The sequence below is a fragment of the Rhipicephalus microplus genome, chromosome 2 (assembly GCF_043290135.1).
Source record: "Rhipicephalus microplus isolate Deutch F79 chromosome 2, USDA_Rmic, whole genome shotgun sequence".
In the NCBI taxonomy this organism is placed as follows: domain Eukaryota; kingdom Metazoa; phylum Arthropoda; class Arachnida; order Ixodida; family Ixodidae; genus Rhipicephalus; species Rhipicephalus microplus.
In genome coordinates this window covers 225,772,450-225,800,251 of record NC_134701.1, presented here as the reverse complement: position 1 = coordinate 225,800,251, position 27,802 = coordinate 225,772,450, and the positions used below count along the sequence as shown (strand labels likewise).

General features: G+C 47.2%; 1 protein-coding gene and 2 long non-coding RNA genes across 14 annotated transcripts in view; 1 reads left to right on the top strand and 2 right to left on the bottom strand.

Moving 5' to 3' along the window:
- LOC119170364 (plexin-B2) overlaps positions 1 to 27,802 on the top strand; it is a 162,942-nt gene that overhangs the window by 53,972 nt on the left and 81,168 nt on the right. For 3 of the 6 annotated variants that reach the window (XM_075876570.1, XM_075876564.1, XM_075876551.1), the window contains one exon: positions 27,524 to 27,632. In XM_075876570.1, the coding sequence (XP_075732685.1) occupies positions 27,585 to 27,632 (48 nt within the window). In that variant the 5' untranslated portion in view covers positions 27,524 to 27,584. Of the gene's footprint in view, positions 1 to 8,018; positions 8,073 to 24,733; positions 24,869 to 27,523; positions 27,633 to 27,802 lie in introns of all 6 variants that reach the window. The other 3 variants (XM_075876558.1, XM_075876546.1, XM_075876574.1) reach the window with 2 other exon arrangements.
- LOC142775259 (uncharacterized) lies at positions 1,194 to 5,762 on the bottom strand. 7 transcript variants are annotated; one of them, XR_012886724.1, is made up of 5 exons: positions 5,287 to 5,762; positions 4,908 to 5,203; positions 1,829 to 4,824; positions 1,453 to 1,748; positions 1,194 to 1,369 (listed from the first exon to the last, which is right to left on the bottom strand). It is a non-coding gene; the product is annotated as an uncharacterized LOC142775259 (long non-coding RNA). The 7 variants fall into 7 exon arrangements; XR_012886722.1 differs by having other exon boundaries at positions 1,194 to 1,748; positions 1,829 to 2,124; positions 2,215 to 4,824; XR_012886727.1 differs by having other exon boundaries at positions 1,194 to 1,748; positions 1,829 to 2,124; positions 2,248 to 4,824.
- Positions 6,176 to 27,802, bottom strand: part of LOC142775238 (uncharacterized) — an 84,897-nt gene continuing 63,270 nt past the window's right edge. The window contains exon 4 of the long non-coding RNA XR_012886713.1: positions 6,176 to 6,420. This is a non-coding gene — a long non-coding RNA (uncharacterized LOC142775238). The remainder of the gene's footprint in view (positions 6,421 to 27,802) is intronic.

Sequence of the window (27,802 nt, the reverse complement as noted above, 5' to 3'; positions counted from 1 at the left end):
GTCGCTGGCCTGCCCTCGCTCTTTCTGGTTGGTTAATCTAAATTCTCGCCGCCATTGTGAAGCACTGCACCACGCAACCGCGATCACTCGCGCACAACACACCACCACACACGCACTGCACTTCACCTCACACTTGTAGATGATGTAGCTCTGAAAGTCTTCTTGACTTTATCCAAAGCTCGTGGTACTCCTGTGGGCACCCCAGGAGAAGGCGCTATCCTACCTTGCTGCCCTGCAGGGAAAAGAAGAATCATGTGAGTTGTGCGAGGAATGAACACGTACCAAGTTGCCCTCATCGCTGCCTTAATGTTCTTCTTTTAAGGCAAAACCCATGTTGATTATTACATGCGCCCGCCCAGTAGTCGCTGGCCTGCTGTCTCTCCTCCGGTTGGTTGAATCCAAATGCTTGCTGCCGCCATGAAGCACCGCCCGCACCACAGAACCGCGATCACTCGCGCACAACACACCACCACACACGCACTGCACTTCCCTGCACGCTTGTAGATGCTGTAGCTTTCGACGTCTTCATGACGTTATCCAAAGCTGGTGACAGAGGCCATGTTGGTTACTCCTGTGGGCACCCAGAAAAAGGCGCTATCCTACCTTGCTGCCCTGCAGGGAAAAGAATAATCATGTGAGTCGTGGCAGGAATGAACACATATCAAGTTGCCCTCATCGCTGCCCCAATGTCCTACCTCTAAGGCGAAAGCCATGTTGCTTATTCTATGGGCGCACCCGGTAAATGTGCTGGCCTGCTGTCGATCCTCTGGTTCGTTAATCCGCTTGCTGTCGCCGTAAAGTTCCGAGCGCACCACACAACCGTGATCACTCGAGCACAACACACCCCCACATGCGCAATGCCATTCCCTGCACGCTTGTAAATGCCATAGCTTTTGATGTCTCTTTGACGTTATCCAACCCTGGTGGCAGAGGCCATGTTGGTTACTCCTGGGGGCACCCCAGGAGAAGGTGCTATCCTACCTTGATGCCCTGCAGGGAAAAGAAAAATCATGTGAGTCGTGCCAGGAATATACACGTGCCAAGTTGCTTTCATCGCCGCCCAAATGTTCTACCTTTAAGGCAAAAGCCATGTTGCTTATTCCATGGGCCCGCCCAGTAGTCGCTGGCCTGCTGTCTCTCCTCTAGTTGGGTAAATCCAAATGCTTGCTGCCGCCATGAAGCATCGACTGCACCACAAAACCGCAATCACTCGCGCACAACACACCACCACACACGCACTGCACTTCACTGCACACTTGTAGATGCTGCAGCTCTCGACATCTTTATGACGTTATCCAACCCTGGTAGGAGAGGCCATCTTGGTTACTCCCATGGATGCTGGTAGAAGGTGCTATCCTAACTTGATGCCCTGTAGGGAAAAGAATAATGACGTGAGTCATAACAAGAATGAATACATACCAAGTTGCCCTCATCACCGCCCTAATGTCGTACTTTTAAGGCATAAGCCGTGTTGTTTATTCCATGGGCCCGCGCAGTAGAGTCGCTGGCCTGCCCTCGCTCTTTCTGGTTGGTTAATCTAAATTTTTGCCGCCATCGTGAAGCACCGCACCACGGAACCACGATCACTCGCGCAGAACACACCACCACACACGCACTGCACTTCATCTCACACTTGTAGATGATGTAGCTGTGGAAGTCTTCATGACGTTATCCAAAGCTGGTGGCAGCGGCCATGTTGGTTACTCCTGTGGGCACCCCAGGAGAAGGCGCTATCCTACCTTGCTGGCCTGCAGGGAAAAGAACCATGATAGTCGTGCCAGGAATGAACACATACCAAGTTGCCCTCAGCGCTGCCTTACTGTTCTACCTTTAAGGCAAAAGCCATGTTGATTATTCCATGGGCCCGCCCAGTAGTCGCTGGCCTGCTGTCTCTCCTCTGGTTGGTTGAATCCAAATGCTTGCTGCCGCCATGAAGCACCGCCCGCACCACAGAACCGCGATCACTCGCGCACAACACACCACCACACACGCACTGCACTTCACTGCACGCTTGTAGATGCTGTACCTTTCGACGTCTTCGTGACAGTATCCAACCCTGGTAAAAGAGGCCATCTTGGTAATTCCCATGGATGCTGCAAGAAGGTGCTATCCTGACTTGATGCCCTGTAGGGAAAAGAATAATCTGAGTCATAACAGGAATGAATACGTACCAAGAAAAGAATAATCTGAGTCATAACAGGAATGAATACGTACCAAGTTGCCCTCATGGTTGCCTTAATGTCCTACCTTTAAGGCAAAAGCCATGGTTTTATTTCATGGGCCCGCCTAGTAGAGTCGCTGGCCAGCTGGCGTTCCATCTAGTTGGTTAATCTAAATTCTTGCCGCCATCGTGAAGCACTGCACCGCACAACCGAGATCACTCGTGCACAACACCACACCACACACACACTGCACTTCACCTCAAACTTGTAGATGATGTAGCTCTGGAAGTCTTCATGACGTTATCCAACCCTGGTGGCAGAGGCCATGTTGGTTACTCCTGGGGGCACCCCAGGAGAAGGTGCTATCCTATCTTGATGCCCTGCAGGGAAAAGAAAAATTATGTGAGTCGTGCCAGGAATATACACGTGCCAAGTTGCTTTCATCGCCGCCCTAATGTTCTACCTTTAAGGCAAAAGCCATGTTGCTTATTCCATGGGCCCGCCCAGTAGTCGCTGGCCTGCTGTCTCTCCTCTGGTTGGTTAAATCCAAGTGCTTGCTGCCGCCATGATGCACCGACCGCACCACAAAAATGCGATCACTCGCGCACGAGACACCAGCACACACGCACTGCACTTCACTGCAGGTTTGTAGATGCCATAGCTCTGTAAGTTTTTGACACGTTATACAACCATGGTAGCAGAGGCCATCATGGTTACTCCTGGGGGCACCCCAGGAGAAGGTGCTATCCTATCTTGATGCCCTGCAGGGAAAAGAAAAATTATGTGAGTCGTGCCAGGAATATACACGTGCCAAGTTGCTTTCATCGCCGCCCTAATGTTCTACCTTTAAGGCAAAAGCCATGTTGCTTATTCCATGGGCCCGCCCTGTAGTCGCTGGCCTGCTGTCTCTCCTCTGGTTGGTTAAATCCAAGTGCTTGCTGCCGCCATGATGCACTGACCGCACCACAAAAATGCGATCACTCGCACGCAACACACCACCACACACGTATTGCACTTCACTGCACGCATGTAAATGCTGTAGCTCTCGACGTCTTCGTGACGTTATCCAACCCTGGTAGCAGAGGCTATCTTGGTTACTCTCATGGGTGCTGGAAGAAGGTACTATCCTACATTGATGCCAATAGGAAAAAGAATATTATGTGAGTCGTGCCTGGAATGCATACGTACCAAGTTGCCCTCAGCGCCGCCCTAATGTCGTACCTTTAAGGCAAAGGCCATGTTGTTTATTCCATGGGCCCGCCCAGTAAAGTCGCTGGCCTGCCCTTACTCTTTCTGGTTGGTTAATCTAAATTTTCGCCGCCATCGTAAAGCACCGCACCACTCAAACGCGATCACTCGCACAGAACACACCACCATACACATGCACTTCACTTCATCTCACACTTGTAGATGATGTGGCTGTGGAAGTCTTCATGACGTTATTCAAAGCTGGTGGCAGCGGCCATGTTGCTTACTCCTCTGGGCACCCAGGAGAACGCGCTATCCTACCTTGCTGCCCTGCAGGGAAAAGAAGAATCATAAGAGTTGTGCCAGGAATGAACACGTACCAAGTGTCCCTCATCGCTGCCCCAATGTCTTACGTCTAAGGCGAAAGCCATGTTCCTTATTCTCTGGGCGCACCCGGTAAAAGTGCTGGCCTGCTGTCGCTCTTCTGGTTCGTTAATCCAAATGCTTGCTGGCGCTGTAAAGTTCCGAGCGCACCACATAACCGTGATCACTCGAGCACAACGCACCACCACACACGCACTTCAATTCCCTGCACGCTTGTAAATGCTTTAGCTCTCGACGTCTTCTTGACGTTATCTAACCCTGGTGGCAGAGGCCATGTTGGTTACTCCTGTGGACACCCCAGGAGAAGGTGCTATCCTACCTTGATGCCCTGCTTGGAAAGAAAATATCATGTGAGTCGTGGCAAGAATGAACACGTACCAAGTTGCCCTCATCGCCTCCTTAATGTTCTACCTTTAAGGCAAAAGCCATGTTGTTTATTCCATGGGGCCCGCCCAGTAGAGTCGCTGGCCTGCCTTCGCTCTTTCTGGTTGGTTAATCTAAATTTTTGCCGCCATCGTGAAGCACTGCACCACGCAACCGCAATCACTCATGCACAACACACCACCATAAACGCACTGCACTTCACCTTACACTTGTAGATGATGTAGCTTTGGAAGTCTTCATGACATTATCCACAGCTGGTGGCAGAGGCCATGTTGGTTACTCCTGTGGGCACCCCAGGAGAAGGCGCTATCCTACCTTGCTGCCCTGCAGGGAAAAGAAGAATCATGTGAGTCGTGCCAGGAATGAACACGTACCAAGTTGCCGTCATCGCTGCCTTAATGTCCTACCTCTAAGGTGAAAGCCACGTTGCTTACTATATGGGGGCACCCGTTAAAGGTGCTGGCCTGCTGTCGCTCCTCTGGTTCGTTAATCCAAATGCTTGCAGCCGCCGTAAAGTTCCGAGCGCACCACACAACCGTGATCACTCGAGCACAACACACCACCACACACGCACTGCAATTTCCTGCACGCTTGTAGATGGCATAGCTCTGGACGTCTTCGTGACGTTATCCAACACTGGCGGCAGAGGCTATGTTGGTTACTCCTGTGGGTGCCCTAGGAGAAGGTGCTATCCTACCTTGCTGCCCTGCAGAGAAAAGAAAAATCCTGTGAGTCGTGCCAGGAATGAACTCATACCAAGTTGCCCTCATCGCTGCCCTAATGTCCTACTTTTAAGGCAAAAGCCATGTTGCTTATTCTTTGGGCGCACCCAGTTCGGGCGCTGGCCTGCTGTCACACCTCTGGTATTTTAATCCAAATGCTTGCTGCCAGCATGAAGCACCGACTGCACCACGCAACCGCTTTCACTTGCACACAAACACCACCACACATGCACTGCACTTCACTGCACGCTTGTAGGTGCCGTAGCTCTCGACGTCTTCGTGACGTTATCCAACCCTGGTAGGAGAGGCCATCTTGGTTACTCCCATAGATGCTGGAAGAAGGTGCTATCCTAACTTGATGCCCTGTAGGGAAAAGAATAATGACGTGAGGCATAACAGAAATGAACACATACCAAGTTGCCCTCATCGCTGCCTTAATGTCCTACCTTTAAGGCAAAAAGCCATGTTGCTTATTCCATGGGCCCGCCTAGTAGAGTCACTGGCCTGCTGTTTCTCCTCTGGTTGGTTAAATCCAAATGCTTGCTGCCGCGATGAAGCACCGACCGCACCACAGAACCGCGATCACTCGCGCACAACACACCACCACACACGCATTGCACTTCACTGCCAGCTTGTAGATGCTGTAGCTCTCGACGTCTTCGTGACGTTGTCCAACCCTGGCAGCAGAGGCCATCTTGGTTACTCGCATAGGAGAAAAAAAAACGTGAATCATACTCGGATAGAACATGTACCAAGTCGCCGTCACCGCCGCCTTAATATTCCAGATTGAAGGCGAAAGCCATGTTGCTTATTTTATGGGCACTCCCGTTAGAGGTGCCCACCTGCTGTCGCTCCGTTCAGTGGTTAATCTAAATCATCGCCACCATCGTGAAGCGCTGCACCACGCAACCACGATCACTCACGCACAACGCACCACCACACACGCAGTGCACTTCACTGCACACTTGTAGATGCCGTAGCTGTGGACGTCTTCTTGACGTTATCTAGCTCTGGTGGCAGGGACCATGTTGGTTACTCTCATTGGCACCCCCGAAGAAGGTGTGATGCTTGATGCCAGCACCACACAACCAAGAGCAATCGCGCACAAAACAGCACCACACTCTCACACTGGACAGCACACTTGTAGATGCTGTATACCTCTGGACGTTGTTATGTAATCCAAGTTTTGTGGTGGAGTTCTAGGCAGGCTCCTTGTTGGTTGGTATTTCAGTGGTCGCCAAGATGACTCTGCTCCTCTGTCGAATGGTTGCTTGAAGACGGGGGTGCTTGCGTGTTGTCGTGTCTGTCGTACTTGAATATGGTGTGTCGTTGTATTTCAACACCAAAAACTTGCTTCAGGATAATCTTGGACAGATCATAATAATGTCTTGAAAGCGAGAGTTTGTCGTCGTAGTTATCAATAAGCTATCTGGGAGCCAACGAGGTGAAGTGCATGGGGAAAAGCCGCCTACATGTTGAAATATGTCTGGGATTCATCCAAGTCGTCAAAGTAATATAAGTCCCTTGTATAGCCTTAACAGGACCAGTAGTCTGTATTTCCTGAAGTGCACTTTACAGCCCTGAAAATGGAATAAACAGACCAGAATTGTAGTGCTTTGCAGGTAAAAGATGATGAATACCAATGTTGGTCTTGGCATCGTATCGCGGCCGCAAACTGGTTGTATGAAACGTATGCGACTGTTCGGCGTGTATGTCTATTTGCATAGGGGTTGTGCAGATGTTTAGCATCAACGTTTCACTCAATAAGCATGATTACACTACAGTCACCTTCTCCCCGCACTAAACTCCGGCAGATCATGTTGATGGACAAATCAACGGGTAGAACTGCAATTTGCGACTCAACTCGCCGAGTCGCAGTAGTGGCCTCTCACTTCCTCGCCTCCAGAGAGTTTTCTAAATCTAACTAGCACTGCGATCGTTTAGCGACCAAGATATTGATGGGTGGTACACAAATTTGCCTAGTCGTTGTGGTTGCGGGCTTCGAACACATTTGTGGTTTTGTTAATTGTTGTGTTCTGGTTTCATTTCAAAATAAAGAAAAGACTGTTGTGAACTTCCTGACCATGTTGAGCCCAAAAGGTTAAAGTGGCAAAGTGCAGCTGCTGAATATTTGCTGATTGTCATCTCTTGACAAAGCGACTCTAAGCCACGTAGAGCCAAACAGATTCGAAAGTACGAAGCTTAGACAAATTTGTGTATTACCCATCCTTCCGATCCTGGCTGAAGCTCCATGCGTTGCAACTCCCATAAGCACTCGCGTCTGAGTTCCCTCTATTGTATAAGAAGCCCTGTGCTTGCCACCACAAATGCCTCTTTCACAAGTGTCTCGATACTCTTCAGCGGCATTTCCCACAAATCATTGTGCTCGCTATGACTTGTGGCAAAAGATTGCGCATGAAATATTATGAGGAGTTGCTTTTAGGGCTCGCTATATGAGACAGACACGTGTCGTTCGCTCATAGGAAGAAGAGGGGTCATTAAAGAGAGCGCCAACAAACTATAGGACTATGAGGCTTCTGGGACCTGTATAAAGCTTGTTGACCGACTAACTGAACGAGTACGGGAGCTTGAACGGGTGCGAAAATGACTTGAAGCTGCCATGGCAGAAATTGCGGCCGCTGGCTCCTATCTCTCTTTTTGCTGTTGGGAAGCTCACGGTGTATATTATCGTTTCATCCACCATGGCGGTCTAGTGGTTAAGGTGCTGTATACTGCCGACTCGCTGCTAGTGTAGTTGTATCCCAGCTGTGGCAGCTGCATTTACCTTTTATTTACTTGTGTAGCATTTTCTGTGAAGGTGTAAATGCGACAGGCCCGTTTTCTTAGATTTAGGTGCACGTTAAAGAACCCCAGGTGGTCCGAATTTCCGGAACACTCTACTACGGCATCTCTCGGAATCATAACTGGGTTTAAGAATCTCATTTCGTACTTGCCTGCTTTTGTCACAGCTACCAGACCAGAGTAATTGTGTAAAAAAGCGTAATTCATTCTTCTTTGTGAACGTTAATGAGGGAGGCCTTCCGTTAAATACCGTTCTTATATATACATGAAGAACGCCGGCATTCACCAACATATATATGGTGAGCACCTGGTTTCATTAGCGACCAAGTCGCTGGCCTGTTTAGACATGGCATTGCCTTCACATTGTTTGCCACAGAAATGCCGCTGCGGACACTCCCCCCCCTCCCACTCTCTCCAGTTTCCACTCCAGGTGAGACAGACTTGGAGCAATTTTTGGAGCAGCAAAATGTTACTTTTGTAGCATTACAGTAATGGAAGTGACATTTTGATTTTTGGAGCAGAAAAAATGGGGCTTTGGAATAGGCTCAAGTGTCTTTGAAGTAGAAAAAAATGCAATAGCTTAGGGTTACTAGTGGTGTTTTTGGAGCAGATGCATGTTCCTGATTCCTGAAGTCTAAAACATCACTTAAGCATCTAATAAATATTTATATTTACTAATAAACATGCCGTATGTGAGTATGCAGCTTGTATACAAGCAGTATAGTTGGCGTAAATCACGAAGGCGGGGGGCTTAAGAGAGTCTGGACTTTTCTGGTGTTCAGGCTGTGGAGGACATCCTTTGCAAATGTTCCACTTAAGATTTAGCTTTAGAACGTGATATAATTGAGTTAAAAGTCAAGTATAGTACAATTAACTTTTTAAAAGGATTTTTATCTTTTACTGCGTAGCTGTGGTAAATGCCCCTCAGCAGTGTGAACTATGGGAATCGAAAAAAGGTGAAAAAAGGGACTGAATAGAACGATGCCATTTCTCGAGCTTGGATCCCGTGCCCGCTTTTTTATTTTATTTGAAAGCATGATTTAATTTCTATATAATAAAATTCAACCCTTATTAAAATACGAATTGGACACGATGGCCAGATACGTATCACCCCTTGAGATTTTTTTTGGATTTATGCCACTGAGTAGCATACTAGGATAATAATGTATACAGGTTGCTTTTGATTTTGCTTATGCTCACGGTATGATCCCATGGTTCAACTTCATTCTTTTTAGTTTGCCAAAACTATTTTGGAACAGGTTCGAAGCAGTTTCTAGCAAATATTGCACTTTGGAGCAGCATTTCTCTTTTGGAGCAGTTTGGAGTAATTGGAGCAGCACTTCCATCACTGTGGCACTAAAATGCAAGTTTGGAGCAGGCTAAAGGGGAAAGAAAACATTAATTTTTTTTATATCCCGAAAGACGAAACTTGAAGCAGTATGAAAAAGAGGGTATACATCTAGGAAAAAATATATAAATGCCATTCAACATCTCGTAAAACATGCAGAGTGAATATTAGCACTGCTATTTTACAGAAGTATTTTGAACCACCCCACTGACCAAACAATGATGAAGTCCACATTAGCATTTGCCATGCTTGTCAAATCCTTTGACATACTCTGGGGAGTTGTGCATGTGCGTGCTAACAAGCCTCCCGGCACAAGAGGGTCTATTTGCACCTCAACAGCATGGGTTCACGTGACCAAAGGCAAACGTCACATATGACGTCATTAGCAAAGTGATAAACTTCAAATGGCACTGCTACTGGCTACGTCTTGTCAAGCGAGTTTGAGGTCACGTGACAAAAATACAGATTCGTCTTGTTCACAATATGGTTATTATATTAGGAATTATTTTCTTGTTTTTTTTTAATTTCTCACTCTAGATTTTTTTTTTATAATGGCTTCCTTCTTCTACATCACTTCATTTTTTTTTGGTAAGCAATAGGGCAGTTGCCGTCTGTAGGATACCGTATGTTTTCTAGGCCAATCTCCCAGAGTGGGTATTGTGCCATGGATTCCAGGCTACAAACAAATAAATATGGTTCGCTTGCATGATTTCAAGCTATGTTACGTACTTGTGGTCATCATCCACACTGTGTTGTTTGTTAATTTGGCGGCATCATTTATAATTTGCTCCATTCCGCAGTACCCAGTTTTCTTCTGCGTCCGCGTCGCAACTCGGCCAAAGAGTAATAATATTCGTCAGAGTTTAAAATCTCAAAATCAGATCAGATTATGAGGGACCCCGTAGTGTAAAGCTGTGGTAATCTCGACCACCTGGGGTTCTTTACTGTGCACCTGAATCTCAGCACACGGGTCTCAAACATATTTGCCTCCATACAATGCTACCGCCACGAATTCCGTTCCACAACCTTCGGATCACCTATGCAAGGGATTAGAGCGACTGCTCGTCTCATTGGCGAGTCATGTGTTGTGATACGTAGTGTAGTACGGTACCGGTCACTGGTTCGCACATTTGTCTAAAGCACCAAAAAGACGTGCTCCGGACTGCACTGACAGTGTTTTCTGATTGCCACTATTTTGAAAGAGCCGAAATTTTGGCATATACAAAGCTGCCAAGGCTAAATGCTTAAGTGTGGGCTGTCAACAACTGAGGTGTTGGAGCGTGCCATTGTGGCATTCTAGACAAGTTTCTTGAGCCCTGTAGTTGTCGACTGCTTACTGGTTACTTCGAAAATTAGAAGCGTCTACTGTGTAACACTGCGAGGCAACAGAATGGCCAAAGACTCCTGGCTGTACACCTGCAGATTTCAGTAGAGTCCTTTGATGTAAAGTGTATGGCATTAACAGCCGCATCAGCGAATGCCAACAAACATGTTCGTATGTATGTTTGCCGCCACACAACAGGGAAGCTCCCAATACACAATACACTTGGCACTCCCCTCAACGAGACTCATTACTCTCATACCTACACAACGGTACATGACGCGTCCATGAGAGCCATAGAGGAGTGACTTTGATTGCGCAAACTTCTTTTGCTGGGCTTTTTAATCCGACAGGGCCCGCAGCGTGAAGGCGTAATAATGGCAACAAAACATGCCTTGCTCACCTGCTTTCATCTCTTCCATGAAGGAATCTCCCAGCCCCATTTTCTTGTTTTGCTTTTTTTTTTGTCACTTGACTTCAAAATCGCTTGAGAAGCCAGTTGAAGCTGAGCGCTTTTCCAATGTCGGCATATGCGACGTTTAACCTTGGATCACGTGATCCCGAGCTGTTGAGGTGCAAATAGACTCTCCCTATACGCACGTGGGACGTCCCGTCAGAAGGACGACCCCACTGCCCTCCCGATATTCCCACACTCTCCTCTCCTCAACTCTAACGTGAAGTCGTCACACCAAATCGAGACAACTTGTGTTGCGATTTCATTTGTGTTTATCTTTATCGTCCCATCTGAGTTTTCTTTCTTGTTATCCCTCTCACCCCACTCCCTTTTAACTTAATTCTTTCTCGCGAAGTACCTGTGAGAATTCCCACATTCATGAGCCGTCGTCCAGCTACCATTGTACTGCCTTTCCGGAGAACTGAGGCACTTTTTTTGTTATTTTAGCTAAGCCGCTCTTTTTTTTTTGCTTTAACAGTTCCTCAATGATCCTCGCAGGCTATTTTTCCACCCTCTTCGCTTCCCATTGTGCGGGAAAAAGAGTTGTCATTGTCGCTCTGTCTGCGGCAGCAGAGCATTCAGAGGACCGACTCCCAAGCTCATTTTCTAGCAGAGTTATCTGCAAAACTATGTTGCCTTTTCATAAAATTGGCACGCTCATTTACCTTCACATTTTTCCTAAGCTGACGAAGCAGATCACAATGAGCAGTGGTCGTCGAGGGAGGCGGAAGGCTAGAGACCCGAGTACTGAGCGATGCATGCCAGTGGTCAGAAGACAGTCAGAATTACCCAAGCATACACTGTGGCACCCCTCGCATCATTTTTGTTTTGGGCTTAAAACGCCAACAATTATTATTGAGCAATGATCATTCTCAATTTTAAGCTTTCGCCGAAGCATTTTTCATTCACAAATCTAGTTTTCTTGTTTTCCTTGCATATTGCGCAGCGCAAGTATTAAAACGACACAGCATTTGCAAGAAAGCAGACACAAGCGCTTTAAGTTCTGTGCCACTGATAGCGTTGGATTTCCTGCAAGGTTAACAACAGGAGAGTATGGCTAGCTGCAGTGCCGCAAGCATTTCAAACATTACAGATGATCAGCATAGTAATACAAATGCTTCGCGAACAGTATTGCGTATGCCTATCGTCTATTACTCACGTGAGTGTCTCCTATAAGAAACCAGGCACAGGAGGAACCCGTCCACTCCTTCATCAGCCAAGGATGTCTTCAAAAGTGGATGTCTTCAACTCTATTTGGCCAGGGTAAGAGCCACTCCCCATACAGTATAAGACTGCCCTAGTCACATTTATACCGAAACCTGGAAAGGCCGTGAACACAGACAACCTTCGCCCCATTTCTCCCCCATCATGTATGGGCAAACTGATGGAGACGATGGTGCTGGATCGTTTGTCTGATTTCATGGAAAATAAACATACTTTTGCAGATTCGATGCACGGGTTTCGCCGTACAGACATTCTCCTTCAACTTAATCGGGATATCCTAGACCCTGTTGAATGCCCTCGCAGCAACAAGGTTGTACTCGCCTTGGACTGAAGGGGGTGTTTGACAATGTAACTCAGGGGGTAATTTTAACACACCTTTTACAAACTGGCTGTGGCTTGAGAGCATTCGAATACAATCGGCAGTTTTTAACCGACAGACAATCCTACAGTCGCATACAGTACAAGGAACACGGCCCTTTCCCCTTAGGAATTAGAGGTACACCACAAGATGCAGTGCTGTCTCCTTTATTATTCAATGATGCACCTGCCTGCTCAGCTGGCTGATGTTCCCGGTGTACAACATGCATTGTATGCTGATGACATCACCATCTGGGCCATGCAGGGTGCACTTAGAGATATTGAGACGAACCTGCACCAAGCCGCAATCATAGTCGACCGCTATGCCTGCCAGTGCGTCCCTCAGTGCTCACCATCCAAATGCACATAACCCTCTCGCCCAAGTGCAAGGCCAAAATTGAACTCTCACTAGAAACAGGTCCAATCCCTGACCAAAAAGAAGTCCGGGTTTAGGGGCTCTTTATTGATCAAAACAGACGGTCAGACACCACAATGGCCAAACTCCGGAAGGTGGGCGACCAGATGGGCCGCATGGTCTGCCACATCTCTAATAAACGCGAGGGGGCTACGGTGCAGAGACACCTTGCGGCTGGCACATGCATTTATAACTAGTAGAATCTTATATTCTACCGTATACCTCCACCTGTGGAAGCAAGACGAGGATGTGCTTTAAGTCATCCTTCGCAAAATCGTAAAGCGAACCCTCGACTTCTTCGTGAACACCTCTAACCAGCGCCTTCTAGGCATGGCATGATGAATACGTTTCGAGAGCTTCGAGAGGCCCACCTCACAAATCGGTACACTCGACTCCTAACAGATGGTAGCAGGTCGCCGCCTATTAGCCCACCTACACATTCAACACATTCACATCATGGAGGATCACGTTCAGCTCCCATTTAATTGGAAATGGTAATATGGGAAAAGAAGACGACAATGGCCGGCACCTGACGCAGGCGAAAGCCCTGGCCCGCTGTTATAGATCGAAACTCGGTGTGTTCTACGTGGACGCCTCCGGCCCACACCATGGGGGCTGGTACACGGCCGCTGTCGTACAAGAGAACCAAACAGTTAACGGACTCTTGTTTCGAGCCCAAAACATAATCCACGCAGAGGAAGTCGCCATTGCATTGGCACCTTGTCACTATTATGGGCAGTAACAGCTCACAAACTCATGGGACGAAGAGAAGAGACACAAACAAACAAGCGCTAACTCTCAACTGAAAAAATTATTTAGATATACAAATTATCTGAACACATAAGATAAAAAACACACAGAACATGTGCAGAGGGGCCAGCGAAGGACCGTGTCGATGTCATTAATAGTTTTACGCTACGGGCAACTGCGCAGGCGCAACAAATTCTATTCAAACAAACATGCTACTGATTAGGATTTCTTCTTTTTCATGTAAATATATTAAGGTCTGACTAATGCAGGACTCCCCTTCTTTTTTGATATAGAATGCTTCCGCTTGTTCTCTTGTGATCTGATCACTATGTTTGAAGAGTACTGTCTCTTCTCTTCGTCCCATGAGTTTGTGCGCTGTTACTGCCCATAATGTATCACCAACTATCACAACTATCAGTCTTGCTTCAGCTTGTCACCCTAGGTCGCAAACCATCAGCTCCGACTCTCGAGGGGCCTGTCGAAACATCGTGAATGACTGTGTCATGTACCTGGCCTATCGATGATTGCAATGTTCTGACTACCAGGGAATCCCTGCACCTCGCCGTATGGTCTGGGCACCTGCTCACATGGGACTCTAAGGGAATGAGGCAGCCGACGCCCGGGCACTCTCTCACTGGGCATTTCCACTCGCCTCCCCCGATCAGGACGACCTTGAATTTAATCCGGGGTACTCTTTCCGTTAAATTGCCGACTATTATACCAGTTCGATCATAGCCTTTATCCACGTCCATGCAAAGACCTAAATAAAGCGGAGGAGCGACTTTTACTCAGACTCTTCACAAACATGCTATACCAGGCAGCACATTTCGATACCACCTTTTTCCGGAAGCTGCTCACACTGTGGGGAAAATTCTTCAGACATCTACCACACTGTGTGGGCTTGCCCCTGCAACTCTGCTGTACCCCATATTCCCAATCCTACCCGGGAGGAGTGGAAGGCGACCCTGCTTGGCTGCTCTAACCTTCAGGCCCAAAAGGCCTTGGTTCGACCAGTCCAGGCAGCAGCCGACACCAATAGGGTCCCGTGCTACTGATCCCCACTTACTAGTTGTGGGTGCTGTCTTCTTAGGAGGCGGTCGCTGCATACCCCCCTTGTTGTTTTTTTTTGTTAAATGTTTTTACCACCTTACCCACAACAACAGCCCGCAGTTCGAAGGTCGTGGCAAAATGAAGGGGTGGGAATGCCTACGGCAGCGACGACAATGTTAAGCCATAGTGATACAGTGCACGTGGGAGCACGTGATGACCTGTCCCTTTACTTCCGCACTATGTAATCTTCCTCTCTACTGAGTTCGTCTAATATACGTTGAAGTAACTAGAAGAATAAGAATGGGGTGGAGCACATTCGGCAAGCACTCTCAAATTATGACAGGTAGATTGCCACTATCCCTCAAGAGGAAGGTATATAACAGCTGTATCTTGCCAGTACTTAGCTACGGAGCAGAAACCTGGAGACTTACAAAGAGGGTTCAGCTTAAATTGAGGACGACGCAGCGAGCAATGGAAAGAAAAATGGTAGGTGTAACCTTAAGAGACAAGAAGAGAGCAGAATGGATTAGGGGACAAACGGGGGTTAAGAATATCATAATTGAAATAATGAAGAGAAAATGGACATGGGCCGGGCATGTAGCACGTAGACAGGATAACCGCTGGTCATTAAGGGTAACTAACTGGATTCCCAGATGAGGGAAGCGGGTTAGGGGGAGACAGAAGGTTAGGTGGGCAGATGAGATTAAGAAGTTTGCGGGTATAAATTGGCAGCAGCAAGCACAGGACCGGGTTAACTGGCGGAACATAGGAGAGGCCTTTGTCCTGCAGTGGACGTAGTCAGGCTGATGATGATGATGATGATGAAAAAAAAAGCACCAGTTACATGTTTGGTGAGTCTTGATTGGCCGCATATATGATGATTTGTCACATATGTCGCGTTAACTCTCTTTTGGAGAGTCGCACCGAGCACGATACCTTGAAGTATGTGTAATGGCGGCGTGCCCGTGGTGGCTAGGAGCCTGGCCCCATGCCCCGAAATTTGTATAAAGGAGGTTGTTTTACAACGCTGCTAAAGGAGGTTGTTTACAACGGCCCCATGCCCCGAAATTTGTATAAGGAGGTTGTTTTACAACGTAATACAACTCTGCCGCACGTTTGAGACCTTGAAGGCTAGGCGCATCACTCCCAAATTTGGTAGACTTGCCAATGTCACCACCGTTGCAAGTGTCGACGTACCTCCAACATCCTCCTGTGATCTTGCCTCAATGATCAGGCAAATCGTACGCGAAGAACTTGGACGACGTGATGCTATCAACCCACCGAGAGCACCTGCTATCAACACCTCCCCGCCATACGATGCAATGTGTGGTGCCGTTGATGCCACGCTATATGATGTGCCCCAATCAAGAGCACCAGAGCCCCCAACCGACAACTTACATCATCGCCGTGGTTTCCAGAACGCCTCCCACCAACCACCTACAATGGTGTCTTCGTGGGACGATCATGGGCACATGGCGCCTCATGGAAGGTTTGGCTACGTGCGTGAGGCCCCTGTGTGCTATAACTGCGGTTTCCGTGGACATGTGGCTCGATTCTGTGGTCAAAGGCGTCACCCCCAGCAGCGCTACAACGAGGGATCATCAGCTTCTTCTCGACAAAACTGCTGGCGCGGTGGTATGCGTTCAATGCGGGACGCGTACGTTGGGGACGGCTTCCAGCAAACGACCCACAGTGATACACATGTAGGACGCAATTTTCACCGCAATTTACACAACGACTCGCCTTCCTCCGTGCGAAGCGTGACGCCCCCCACAATACGCGAGTTTCGTTCCCCATCTCCTGGTCGACCCGTCACCTCCTAGCCTCCGGGAAACTAGGTGGTGCGGCCAATGGAGGTGAGGTCGCCGAACATTTGTCACTACATCCGCCTATGCCTCCACCCGTTTTTATGACGCAAAATAGGGTCCCCGTGCTTATTGATGGACTTCCTACGATGGCTTTGATAGATACTGAAGCAGCTGTTTCAGTGATGAGTCTCAACTTCAAATTGCGGCTAGGACATAAAGCGATGTTTCGCTGGGACAATTGTGCATCATTTCGTGCAGTGAGCGGGGAGACACTGCGCCCGATCGGTGTGTGTGTCGTTAGTGTCACTTTGGGTGACAAAGTCTTCGAGGCTGAAATCGCTGTCCTGACCAGCTCCACCCATGACATCATCTTGGGGATCGATTTTCTACGCGAATGCAGGGCTACTGTAGATTGCAGTGCTGGCGAGATTATGCTATCGACATTTACTGACGATCCTAGGTGCTGTCAAGGATCTATCACCGTCATTGAGGATGTTGTCTTGCCGCCCAACTCGATGAAGACCGTACGCGTTGACGCCTCTGCCTCGGACGCCGGAAAGTTTGATGTTCTTGTGGAGCCCATTCCTCTCAATTGCGCCAAGGAAAATGTGCTCGTTCCAGATTGTGTTCTGTCGATCAGTGATAGGCGATCGGCCTTATGGGTGTCGAACTATTCAAATGAACCTGTTATGCTACCCTGCGGAATGCGACTCGCCCTCTTCGAACAAAATGCGACCAGTTTTATTGCATCTTTAAGCGACGAGAGAGTAGATCCTATTCGTGCAACGTACCATACAGAAGCCAACATTCTGAGTATGGTAAACAAGTCGCTATCATAAAAAAAACGTCAAGCTTTGGTCGAAGTCTTTGCAAAGCACGCTACTATATTTGACTTTGCGCAGAAAGAAGAGCAAATAAGTGTACCCGAGTCGCGTACTCGCCATAGCACTGACACAAGATCCGCTTACCCTATCCGGCAGAAACCATACCGTGTCTCAGCTGCGGAGCGCAAGGTCATTACTCAACAGGTAGAAGAGACGTTAAAGAAAAGGGTCATCCAAGAGTCGTGTAGCCTTTGGGCTGCCCCTGTGATTCTTGTCCGAAAGAAGGATGGTACATGGTGATTTTGCGTGGATTACAGACGGCTCAACTATGTTACTAAAAAGGATGTCTACCCGCTTCCCAGGATTGATGATGTCATTGATTGTTTACATTCGGCATCGTACTTCTCCTCCGTGGATTTGAGATCTGGTTATTGGCAAATCCCCATGCACCCGAATGACAAAAAGAAAACGGCCTTCATAATCCCAGATGGTCTATTTGAATTTAATGTAATGCCGTTTGGCCTATGCAACGCTCCAGCCACGTTTGAGCGCTTCATGGACTCTGTGTTACGTGGACTAAAATGGGAAGTTTGTCTTTGCTACCTGGATGACATAATTTTTGGCCGTACATTCGATGAACACAACCATCGTCTAGACATTGTTCTCACCTGCCTTGAGAGAGCTAAGCTCACCCTGAACTCTAAGAAGTGTCACTTTGGCAGCCGTGAGACTCTCGTTCTCGGTCACCAGGTGGACAAGCATGACGTTCGACCCGACTCCCAGAAAGTCGCTGCAGTCAGCAGCTTCAAACAACCTCAGTCGGTACAAGAGTTGCGAAGCTTTTTGGGCCTATGCTCGTATTTCCGTCGCTTCGTGCCCAGGTTCGCAGACCTCGCTTACCTTTTGACGTCCCTACTCAACAAGAACGCACCTTTTCGGTGGTCAGCGGAATGCGAGTCTTCCTTTTCGCAACTCAAGTTTGTTCTTACGTCAGGGCCCGTACTTCGCCACTATGACCCATCTGCTACCACAGAAGTTCATACCGACGCCAGTGGTGTAGGTATTGGCGCCATCTTGGTCTAACGCCATGGAGCTGCTGAACACGTCGTTGCCTATGCCAGTCGCTGTTTAAGTAAACCGGAGCGAAACTATACTGTCACAGAGCAGGAATGTCTCGCGGTCATATTTGTCGTGCACAAGTTTCGCCCTTATATCTATGGACGCCGATTCTCGATTGTCACGGACCACCATTCTTTATGTTGGCTCACTGGACTATGGGACCCATCTGGTCGTCTTGCTCGTTGGGCGTTACGATTGCAAGAACACGACTTTGAAGTCTGTTACAAGAGCGGTCGTCGTCATGCCGACGCCGATTGCCTTTCATGACTTCCCCTTCCGACAACTGAGTGTGACGCTGACAACTTTGATGAATATTTGGCTGTAGTGGATACCCCATTTCCTGACCTAAACACTTTTCAAGCAGAGCAATGCAATGACAACAGTCTCGCTTCTTTCTTTATTTCCGGAACGAACGGTCAACGTGGTTTCGGCGTAAAGGATGGCGTTCTTAACAAAAAGAATTATTCTGGCGTAGGCGCTCGCCTACTTCTAGTTGTGCCTACAAGTCTATGACAACACGTACTTCGAGCAATGCACGACAACCCAACATCTGGCCATATGGGTTTTTCTAGGACATTTTATCGCACGCAAGAACGCTTCTTCTGGCCAAAGATGCGTAGAAGTGTGACTGCATACGTTGCGAGCTGTGAGCAATGTCAACGCCACAAGCGTCCTACAACTCCGCTAGCTGGACTACTTCATCCCATAGCACCCCCGAGTTCACCATTTGACGTCGTAGGTGTCGACCTGCTCGGCCCTATTCCGCGATGAACGAACGGCAACCGATGGATTATTGTGGGCGTTGACCACCTCACACGTTACGCCAAAACTGCGGCGATTCCTGCGGCAACGGCCACTCAAGTTTCACAGTTCATGCTGTCACACGTTATATTATGCCATGGATCCCCCCCGTGTCATCATTAGTAATCGCGGGCGGCAATTTGTTGCCGATGTAGTTGAAGACCTCCTTCGTCTTGCTTCGTGCCATTTTCATCACACTACCCCGTATCACCCGCAGGCTAATGGTTTGACGGAACGAACTAATAGGACTCTCGTCAACATGATTTCCATGTATGTTGATTCTGGACACAAAACATGGGACGCGATTTTGCCATTTATAACTTTCACCTACAACACTGCACAGCACGAAACAACGAGATACAGTCCATTTTATCTGCTCTACGCACGCCAACCCCGCACAGCTCTTGACAATATCCTTCCTTTTTCCGAGACTGATCAACCTACTCTCGCCGAAACCATTTGCCGCGCAGAAGAGGCCCGGCGCATCGCCTGTCTTCGAACTTTCGTCTCACAGAAACGCTCCAAGAACCGTTACGACAGAAGTCACCGGTACGTATTCTTTGAGAAAGGGGATTTGGTGTGGCTTTGGACGCCGCTTCGCAAACGCGGCCTCTGTCAAAAGTTTCTGGCCAACTACACCGGTCCGTTTGTTGTCCTGGAACGTCTCAGCGATGTCACGTACGTGATATCTCAGCTGTTGTCAACTGGCCGCCGCTCAAGCAAGACCAACGTCGTTCATGTTGCCCGTCTAAAACGCTATCATCATCGCAACGAAGCCTAACTCGCCCGGTGGGCATCGTCTGCAAAGGGGGAATTGCTACGATACTGAGGGGGCGCGTGGAAGAAGAGGAGAACGAGGTTGGCACGAGCAGTGATCGGCCAGATCCCTGGACTCTCGCATCCTTCATCTCTTGTAAATAAAGGTATCTCACCGTAACAATATAAATGCTGGCGTGCTTTGCTGCTATATTGAGGCAGGATAAGGAAGACAAGGATCGAGACAGCGAGGCGTCCCAGAAATACGACGTGAAAAGACCGCTGCTCCCTTTCTTCGCTGCATTCATTTCGTTAATAAGTGTTTGTTTGTTTGAGACGAATACAGCACCCACAAACATGCTAAACATTCACGTCTTTGCGCTGTCGTTTTCTCAACGACCTTTCTTTTTTTAAAAATGAGTTGGTTCGTTCTGTGTATAAGTTCGTGAAAATACTCTTCCTCATCTTATTAATGTTTCTTGGTCGCGTCCCTTGCCTTTCTAGACACCATGCTAGAAGTGAAGAAAAGGGGGCTACTCAGTCTTGATGCTAGAAGTGAAGAAAAGGGGGCTACTCAATCTTAAATATTGTATGGATAAGGTATGTGCTTCCAAACTTAAAAAGATACATAGGCTTATATATAGAGTGAGTGCGTTAAAACAACTATATTCAACTGCGTCGCTCTTTCTTTTGCACAACTTCCCACATATATCCACCGCAGACATGCTTCAGTACACATGATTGCTTGTAGGCACTGTACGACTCTTAAAAGCTAACCGTAATTTAGTGAACCGGCTTTAGGCATAGCCTTTTATGTGCGTATTTGCATATATATTACCACTTGGCTACTAGGTATGGCGAGCGCGAGCCATGGTTGCTTGCCAGAATGGAAGATGTTTGCAAGGCGGTGCACACTCTTGCTAGTAGTTGTTGAGACAGCCATCTCGCCAGTTCTCTGTGCGTCTCTCGACCGGCACTGTTCTTCCGCATCGAAGACCTTTCGTAGCACGTGACAGCTGATGCAGGTGCTGGGTAACTCCCAGCCGATGTCCCAAACACCTCCTGGTAGCCTTGTATGTGCAGTGACCACACCTGTTTACCATGAAAGCCGAAGAATTCGAGGACTACCTACTGAGCTAGAACCTGTTCCCGAATTGACGTCAATCACACCCTCGAATGCTGAGGAAAGCGCTGCAGACTCTAATGCTCTTGAAGGCGCTGCAGCCGCGCCCCATACGCTTCGGAAGCCACGAGTGCTGAAGGTGTTGCATGGTTTCGTCTTTGAGGATGTCGAGGACTGGCTGGATCAGTTCGAACGGGTCTCCGATTACAATGGTTAGACTGATGTCGACAAAATGAGGAACGTGTATTTCAGCCTGGAGGATGGCGATCTTACTTGGTGTGAAAATCGTGAGCCGGCCATTTCCCTCGTAGAGAGTCTTCCGTCATCAGTTGCTGGCAAGTTGGGCCAATCCCAATCACCGTGAACGAGCCAAGCGAGTAATTCTGTCGTGCATCCAAATGCCGAATGAGAGCGTCATGATGTATGTTGAGGACAGAGCGAGCCTTTTTTGTTAAAATATATTTGGAGCCCTCACCAAGCATACCTCATTAACGTTTTGGAATCCATACAGAACCGTGCGGCCAAATTCATCTCTTCCAAGTACAACCGTGATGAAAGCAACAGTGCCATAAAAGTCATTACTGGGACTCGAGTCATTGTCATTCCGACGTAAGATTGTAAGGTTGTGCTTGTTCCACAGGCTCTATTACAACTTCCCTCAGCTTCGTTGTAAACTTCTAAACCTCCCACACTGTACATCTCGTCGCCTTTTTAACTCTTGCAGCATCCAGCGGTTGCATGGTTCAAGGTCTTCTTTCACTCAATCTTTTTTGCCGATAACCATTGCAAAGTGGAATATATTGCCAGATAGTGTTGTCACCGAGCGTAACCCGATTGTGTTTAAGCAGTTTCTTACTGATCACCTCACGCTGTAATATTCATTACAACCTTACACTGTACTCCACGTCTCGTTAAAGTGTAATGTTTTTATTTTGCACCTTAACAGGTAATGTATTTCACTGAGATGTGTGTTTCAAATTTGTGACCTGACAAGTCGCATGTCTAACTTTCTATGTTACCCCCCTTATGTAATACCCAACAGGGCCCTTTAAGGGAAAATAAATGATGATGATGACCCCGACATGGCAGCAGAAAAAAAGCTTTGCCATTTAATGCGGGGAGTGAAGCCTTTTGTAGCATGTGACAATACGCTGTATGAATCTGTAAGTCAGGAAGTCAGTCGTTATCGAAGCAGTCACAGGGACGTCATCATCGGTCAGAGGGCTCGTCCGCAACTACCAAACCTTAAATACCTGCCAGATTTTTTTAAGGCCGAAGCTTCTGGCTGTGGGTCGTTCCGTCCTCTGTAGTCGTTGTAGTAGTGTGTACCCACAGCCAAAGGACCAAGCAAAATTTTGTACGGACTACCCCACAATAAACCATATTCACACTATCAATTAGGTAATAGATAAATGCGTGAAATACAACCAAACCCTATACACAGCTCGACTCTGTACAAGGCTTTCCAGGCAAACAAGGAGGCAACTGGGCCATTTTCGAGGTCACCATGGATTTGAAGAGACCGCAACCAGCGTAGTATTTGCAGTTTGGTCTGAAAGCTGAAACCCCAGCCGGTCGTAGCAAACGACGAGGGATCAGTCGACCACTCTTCCTTCCCCCTCTCACCATAGCATCGACTAAATGGAGTGGCATGTTTGAAAATAAGCTGTCAGGCCCCTACATGTCCTACCTAAACGCAGTCAGGCAAGTTTGGCACGTGTACCGGAAGGCGGTCTCTCAAACCTCATCTTACTTGCTGGAAGAGTTCTTGGAAACCAAGATCATATAGGATCATTGGATGTGCGCACAATCTTGGTGACGTGAACAAAACGTTGGTGCAGTGCGTTTGTGACCATATTTGGGCATCGTTCAGACTGTGCCCCTTCCACGTGCATTGTGTGGTGTCTTTCCCCGCCTTCCTGAATGGAGCACCTACACCATCGAGCGCCAAATTAGCTGAAGCCACGGACAATGTGCACAGGGTTGGCAACGCAACGCTATATAAGCGGAAGACACTTAGTATATTTTAAGTGCTAGAGTTCTTGAGTTCTAGTTCCTGTTCAGTTCTGCAGCGAGCTCATAGTTACTTGATCACTTGATCATCTCCTTTCAAATTTTTAGTCAATAACCATGTAAATAAATTGTTGTCGTTCTTACGAGCACCTCATCAGACTTGTTCAACAACGGGGGTCCGCTAGCAAAACTGAGACCCGCAGGACTCGGAGTCGCAACAACAGGTAGTAACCGCAGAGCCGAATCATGAGAGTAAAATAATAAAAAATAAAGAATAAAATAATAAAGAATAAAATAATAAATAATAAAAAATAAAGAATAAGGATGGGGTGGATGCCATTCGGCAAGCATTCTCAAATCTTGAGTGGTAATCTGCCACTAACCCTCAAAAGTAAGGTATGTAACAGCTGCATCTTGTCGGTACTTACCTACGGAGCAGAAACATGGAGGCTTACAATGAGGATTCAGCTTAAATTGAGGACGACACAGCAAGCGATGGAAAGTGATAAGTGTAACCTTAAGACACAAGAAAAGAGCAGTGTGAGTCACCAAACAAACAGGGGTTGGCGTCTCTCATAGTCATATAATGGTTTTGAAACGTTAAACACCACATATCAATCGAATAAACAGGGGTTAAGGATATCATAGTTTAAATCTAGAAGAAATGGACATGGGCCAGGCAGGATAACCGCTGGTCATTAAGGGTAACTGACTGAATCCCCAGAGAAGGCAGTTAGGTTGGCAGATAAGATTAAAAAGTTCACAAGTATAACATGGCAACAAAAGGCACAAGACAATATTAATTGGTGGATCATGGGAGAGGCCTTTGCCCTGCAATGGGGGTAGTTACGTTGATGGTGACCTCTAGTTTATGAGTTGCTCCATAAATGGCATTGTGTGCATATGTCATTGGGAATAATATAACTAGATGGTGTTAGTGGTTATCGCTGAGTGAGTGAGCAGAAGCGTCCGTCCATCTGTCTATCTACCTGTGCTTCCGTCCGTTCGTCTGTGCTTCTATCCATCCATGCTTCCATTTGTCGTGGCTTACATCCGTCCATCCGTGCTACTGTCTGTCCGGACGTTTCGCCCCGCTCATAATTCACTCCGTGGATATGCTGTGATTGTTTTTCTGTTTTTCTTTTTGTGATAGTTTTACTGTTTTTGAAAAAGTAAACTGGTTGGAAGGAGATGTATGCAGAAAAAAAGAAAGGAGCAACGATACTTCTCTTTAGAACGTATGAGTAGATTATACTAACGATGCCTGCTGGTGTACTAATGAACAACAGTATAATCTCCCGGCCTTAGCGTCTACACCCTTAAAGTATATGCTTGAGCAGACATTCACAGGTGCCTACTCATTGACATAATTAAAGAAAATACGCTTTACCAGGTTCTGTACACTTTTATCTACACACACGCACACACGCATCCGTGCCTTGTCTCGTCTTAGCCCACCCGACAGCTCGCTATGAATATTAGCGTGTCGTCCAAAAAAATTCTTTCCCAATCCTCATCTCGGAAGCCTGCAGTTTTTTTTCTTTTATGCATGGTGACCTTCCCGTCCTGTCAGTTATGGGGTGCCACAAGGAGATCAACAAGAAGCATCGTATAGAAGATAGGTGAAGCCACCGTGGAGGGGGCGGATAATCTTCACTTTGCCGGTTTCCACACGTGCCTGAAGGAAAGTTGTGTTCAGTGAGCCAGCGCGTCCTGCATTTTTTTCAGTGCCTAGACGAACAGACGAGCACGTGCTTCGCCTCCGCTTGCCTCTGCAGCATGGCAGTGCTGCACGAGTGGACTATGAGAAGCTGGCGCTGAGCGGCCTTGCGTAATAGCAAGCTCGTGTGTTTGTGTTTTCATGTGAGTTAATCTGCATTCGTGCTTCTCGCCAGCTTTCGCAGGCACAGGGGGGATGAAAAGTAACAGGAACATAGCGGCGCGCTAATTTCACTGGGCTCTGACCATGGTTGTGACAAAAAGATGATATATATGTGGGATTTAACGTCCTAAAACCACCCGCAAAAAGATGATATATGGTCTTTCTCACATGTATAACTCTGTATCTTTATCAATCATTAGGCTATAACCGCTTAGGAATAATGGGAAACAGAAAAGGGGGTAGATACAGCATGTCCACGTTTCTTTCTATGCTCACTGGACGTATTCCTCAAGCCGTCTGTCAGTCGCCGTGCTACCGGTTCCATATTTACGTTGGAGTTTTACAGCATTCGCGATTCATTTTTTCTTTCAAGCTTTCATAACCTCATCATTTCCATGCCTATAATGGTGCTATGTACCACTCTGCATATCTGATGGAAAGAAATTAGGTTGTCCTTCTTTTGTTTCTCATTAATGATAAAGAAAAAACAACTCACAGGTTTTCTTGTGGATACACCTGTGACGACTGAACGGCAAGAACCATCTTCGTTTTCTTCCCATTCAGTGCATTAAATGTTTCTCACTTCCCTCCAGTATGTTTCTGCACCAAGTGTGGTTTTCTTACTGCTTCAAGGATTGGAGACAAAGCTATAGCTTTCTGCCTCCTATCTGGTTATGCACTGCCCTCATAATCGGCCAATTTTAACCACGCAAAAATGTAATATGATGTCACGTTATGTGACTTTTCGATACATTGCAAAATTTTATGATCTGTGACGTCATATGATAACTTCTTAGCGTAATGATGATTTCTTTCATAACTCATGTTGCCGTCGCCGACGTGAGAAGACGCCATATGCCGCCAGTGATTAATTTTCACTTTTGACGAGGCATTTCAGGTTTTTGACTTAGTACACTGTATGGTTGTAGTTCTGCAAAATTGCAGCTGCCGTTGGTATTCAGGAAAAGGTGCGTGCAGTAATCGAGAAATATAATTGGTCTCTTATTAAATCTTCGTACTGCACTTGAATGTTTAGCCGTCATTCACAACCCGAATATTTTCTAACAGAAGTATACATACCGCCGCGTTGTCTCTATAGTGCAAATGAATGGCGTGGTTGTATTCACATTGTTTAAAGTATAATGGTAACTTGGAAACGAGAATGTTGAAGTGCTCGTTGTTCTTGACATCTGGCTCATTTCGAAGGCATATGTCGTTCTCGACTACTTGATCGAGGTGCTCGTGCGTTGTCTGCTAGGTGAATATGAAATAGCTCATGCCAGTAATCCACGGAATATCGTTTTGTCACCATAACGTTCACTTGACTGGGAGCTGCTTTTATGACTCACTGAAAGTCTATTTTTGATAGAAGCTTTTCTAGGAGCTAATACTAAAAGCTTGGGCCCTAATGTTCCCTGATGCTTGCTGCTCGCTAGTGGTGTACCACATCATACGCACGCCTAGCTTTAATGTGCTAAATAGCACAGAATGCCAATAGACCACTTCCAGTGATATAGGTGATCATCCATTCCCATTGCAAATTTCTTTAGGATTACATGTGTTGCCACCGAGAGAAAGCAAGTGCCAAAAAAGGAAGAACCATGTCAGGTGATTTTTCACCATTTGAGAGCGGAAACAATGAAGCTGTGGTGAAACAAACTAAATAGCTCCATAAGTGGTGCGATGCCTGCAATCGTGGCCTATGTTTTGAACAGGCACTGTTGAAGTCTAAAGTCTAATGCCGACTCTCAACTTGAGACAGGTGTGAAAAATGCGTCTTGTCAGTTGCTTGAGGTCGTCGTGTATTCGTGGACGGATTGTCGTAGCCTTAATATCCGGCTGCTCAACTCTGTTTCTTTCATCTTCCCTCTGGCCTCTTAACTCGCTTAACTCGGTAGCGAACAAAGTAGAGATCGAATGGCTGTCAACCCGGACATTTTTACCGCATGCGACACCTTGTCTAGCATTAAAAGTGTGCATTCATTACGACACAGTACATGATAATTGTCGCTTGTTTCGCCAATACCACATGTGGTTCCCATGGGATCCCATTCAGCTTAGAAGCATAATGTTAAGTTGCACATGGCAGTGATCGCGAGGCAGCATTGCTACTGATACTCATTTTTTGACTGTTCAAACGCAGCGCAGTCCCGTCTATAGTGATACCTATTGCCATGCTTGCAAACATGAAGGGTATTCTTGAGCCCCCGAACACCAGCAGCATCTGCAATGTCACGGAACGACAGTCGTACAGTGTACTAAGGTGATGGCCTTAAATTCCTCATCAAAAGCGAAAAATCATCACTGGCGGCGTCAAACGTCTACACGAGTGATGCAAAAAATCATCATTACATAAAGACGTCGTCATATGATGCCACAGATCATAAACATTGTCACATATTGGAAGGTCACATGACTTGATGGCATCATATTACATCTTCGCAGGCTATTCACTTCTTGTCTTGAATACCCGCAGATATAAAACTTGAGTCTAATCTCGCTCTCTTCATACCCGCAGTTGCACAACTCTTCCCTCCAGTAGTCATGCGCTCGTCATAAATGCTGATGGATCGCCTCAGTGCACATGCCTGCTTTCTCAATCAGACTGCATGTGTGTGTCTCTTTTTGCTCTGCAGATGCTCAGCGTGCGTGACGAGCGCTTTCACCTGCAACTGGTGCTTCAGCGAGAATACCTGCATGTACAAAGCCAGCTCGTGCTCCAAAAACGTCTTCAGCAGAGGAAACGTGAGTGCACACACACAACGCTCTTCTTCATTAACCCTGTTGTTGTCGTCACGGTGTGGGGCCATCTAAAATAACTGCGTGGTCACTCTCTCGCTTGTGGCTTTTGCTTGAAAAGTTCGGCAGGCAGGGCACATGCACCGAAGAGACAGGCTGCGCATCCGCCGCACCAG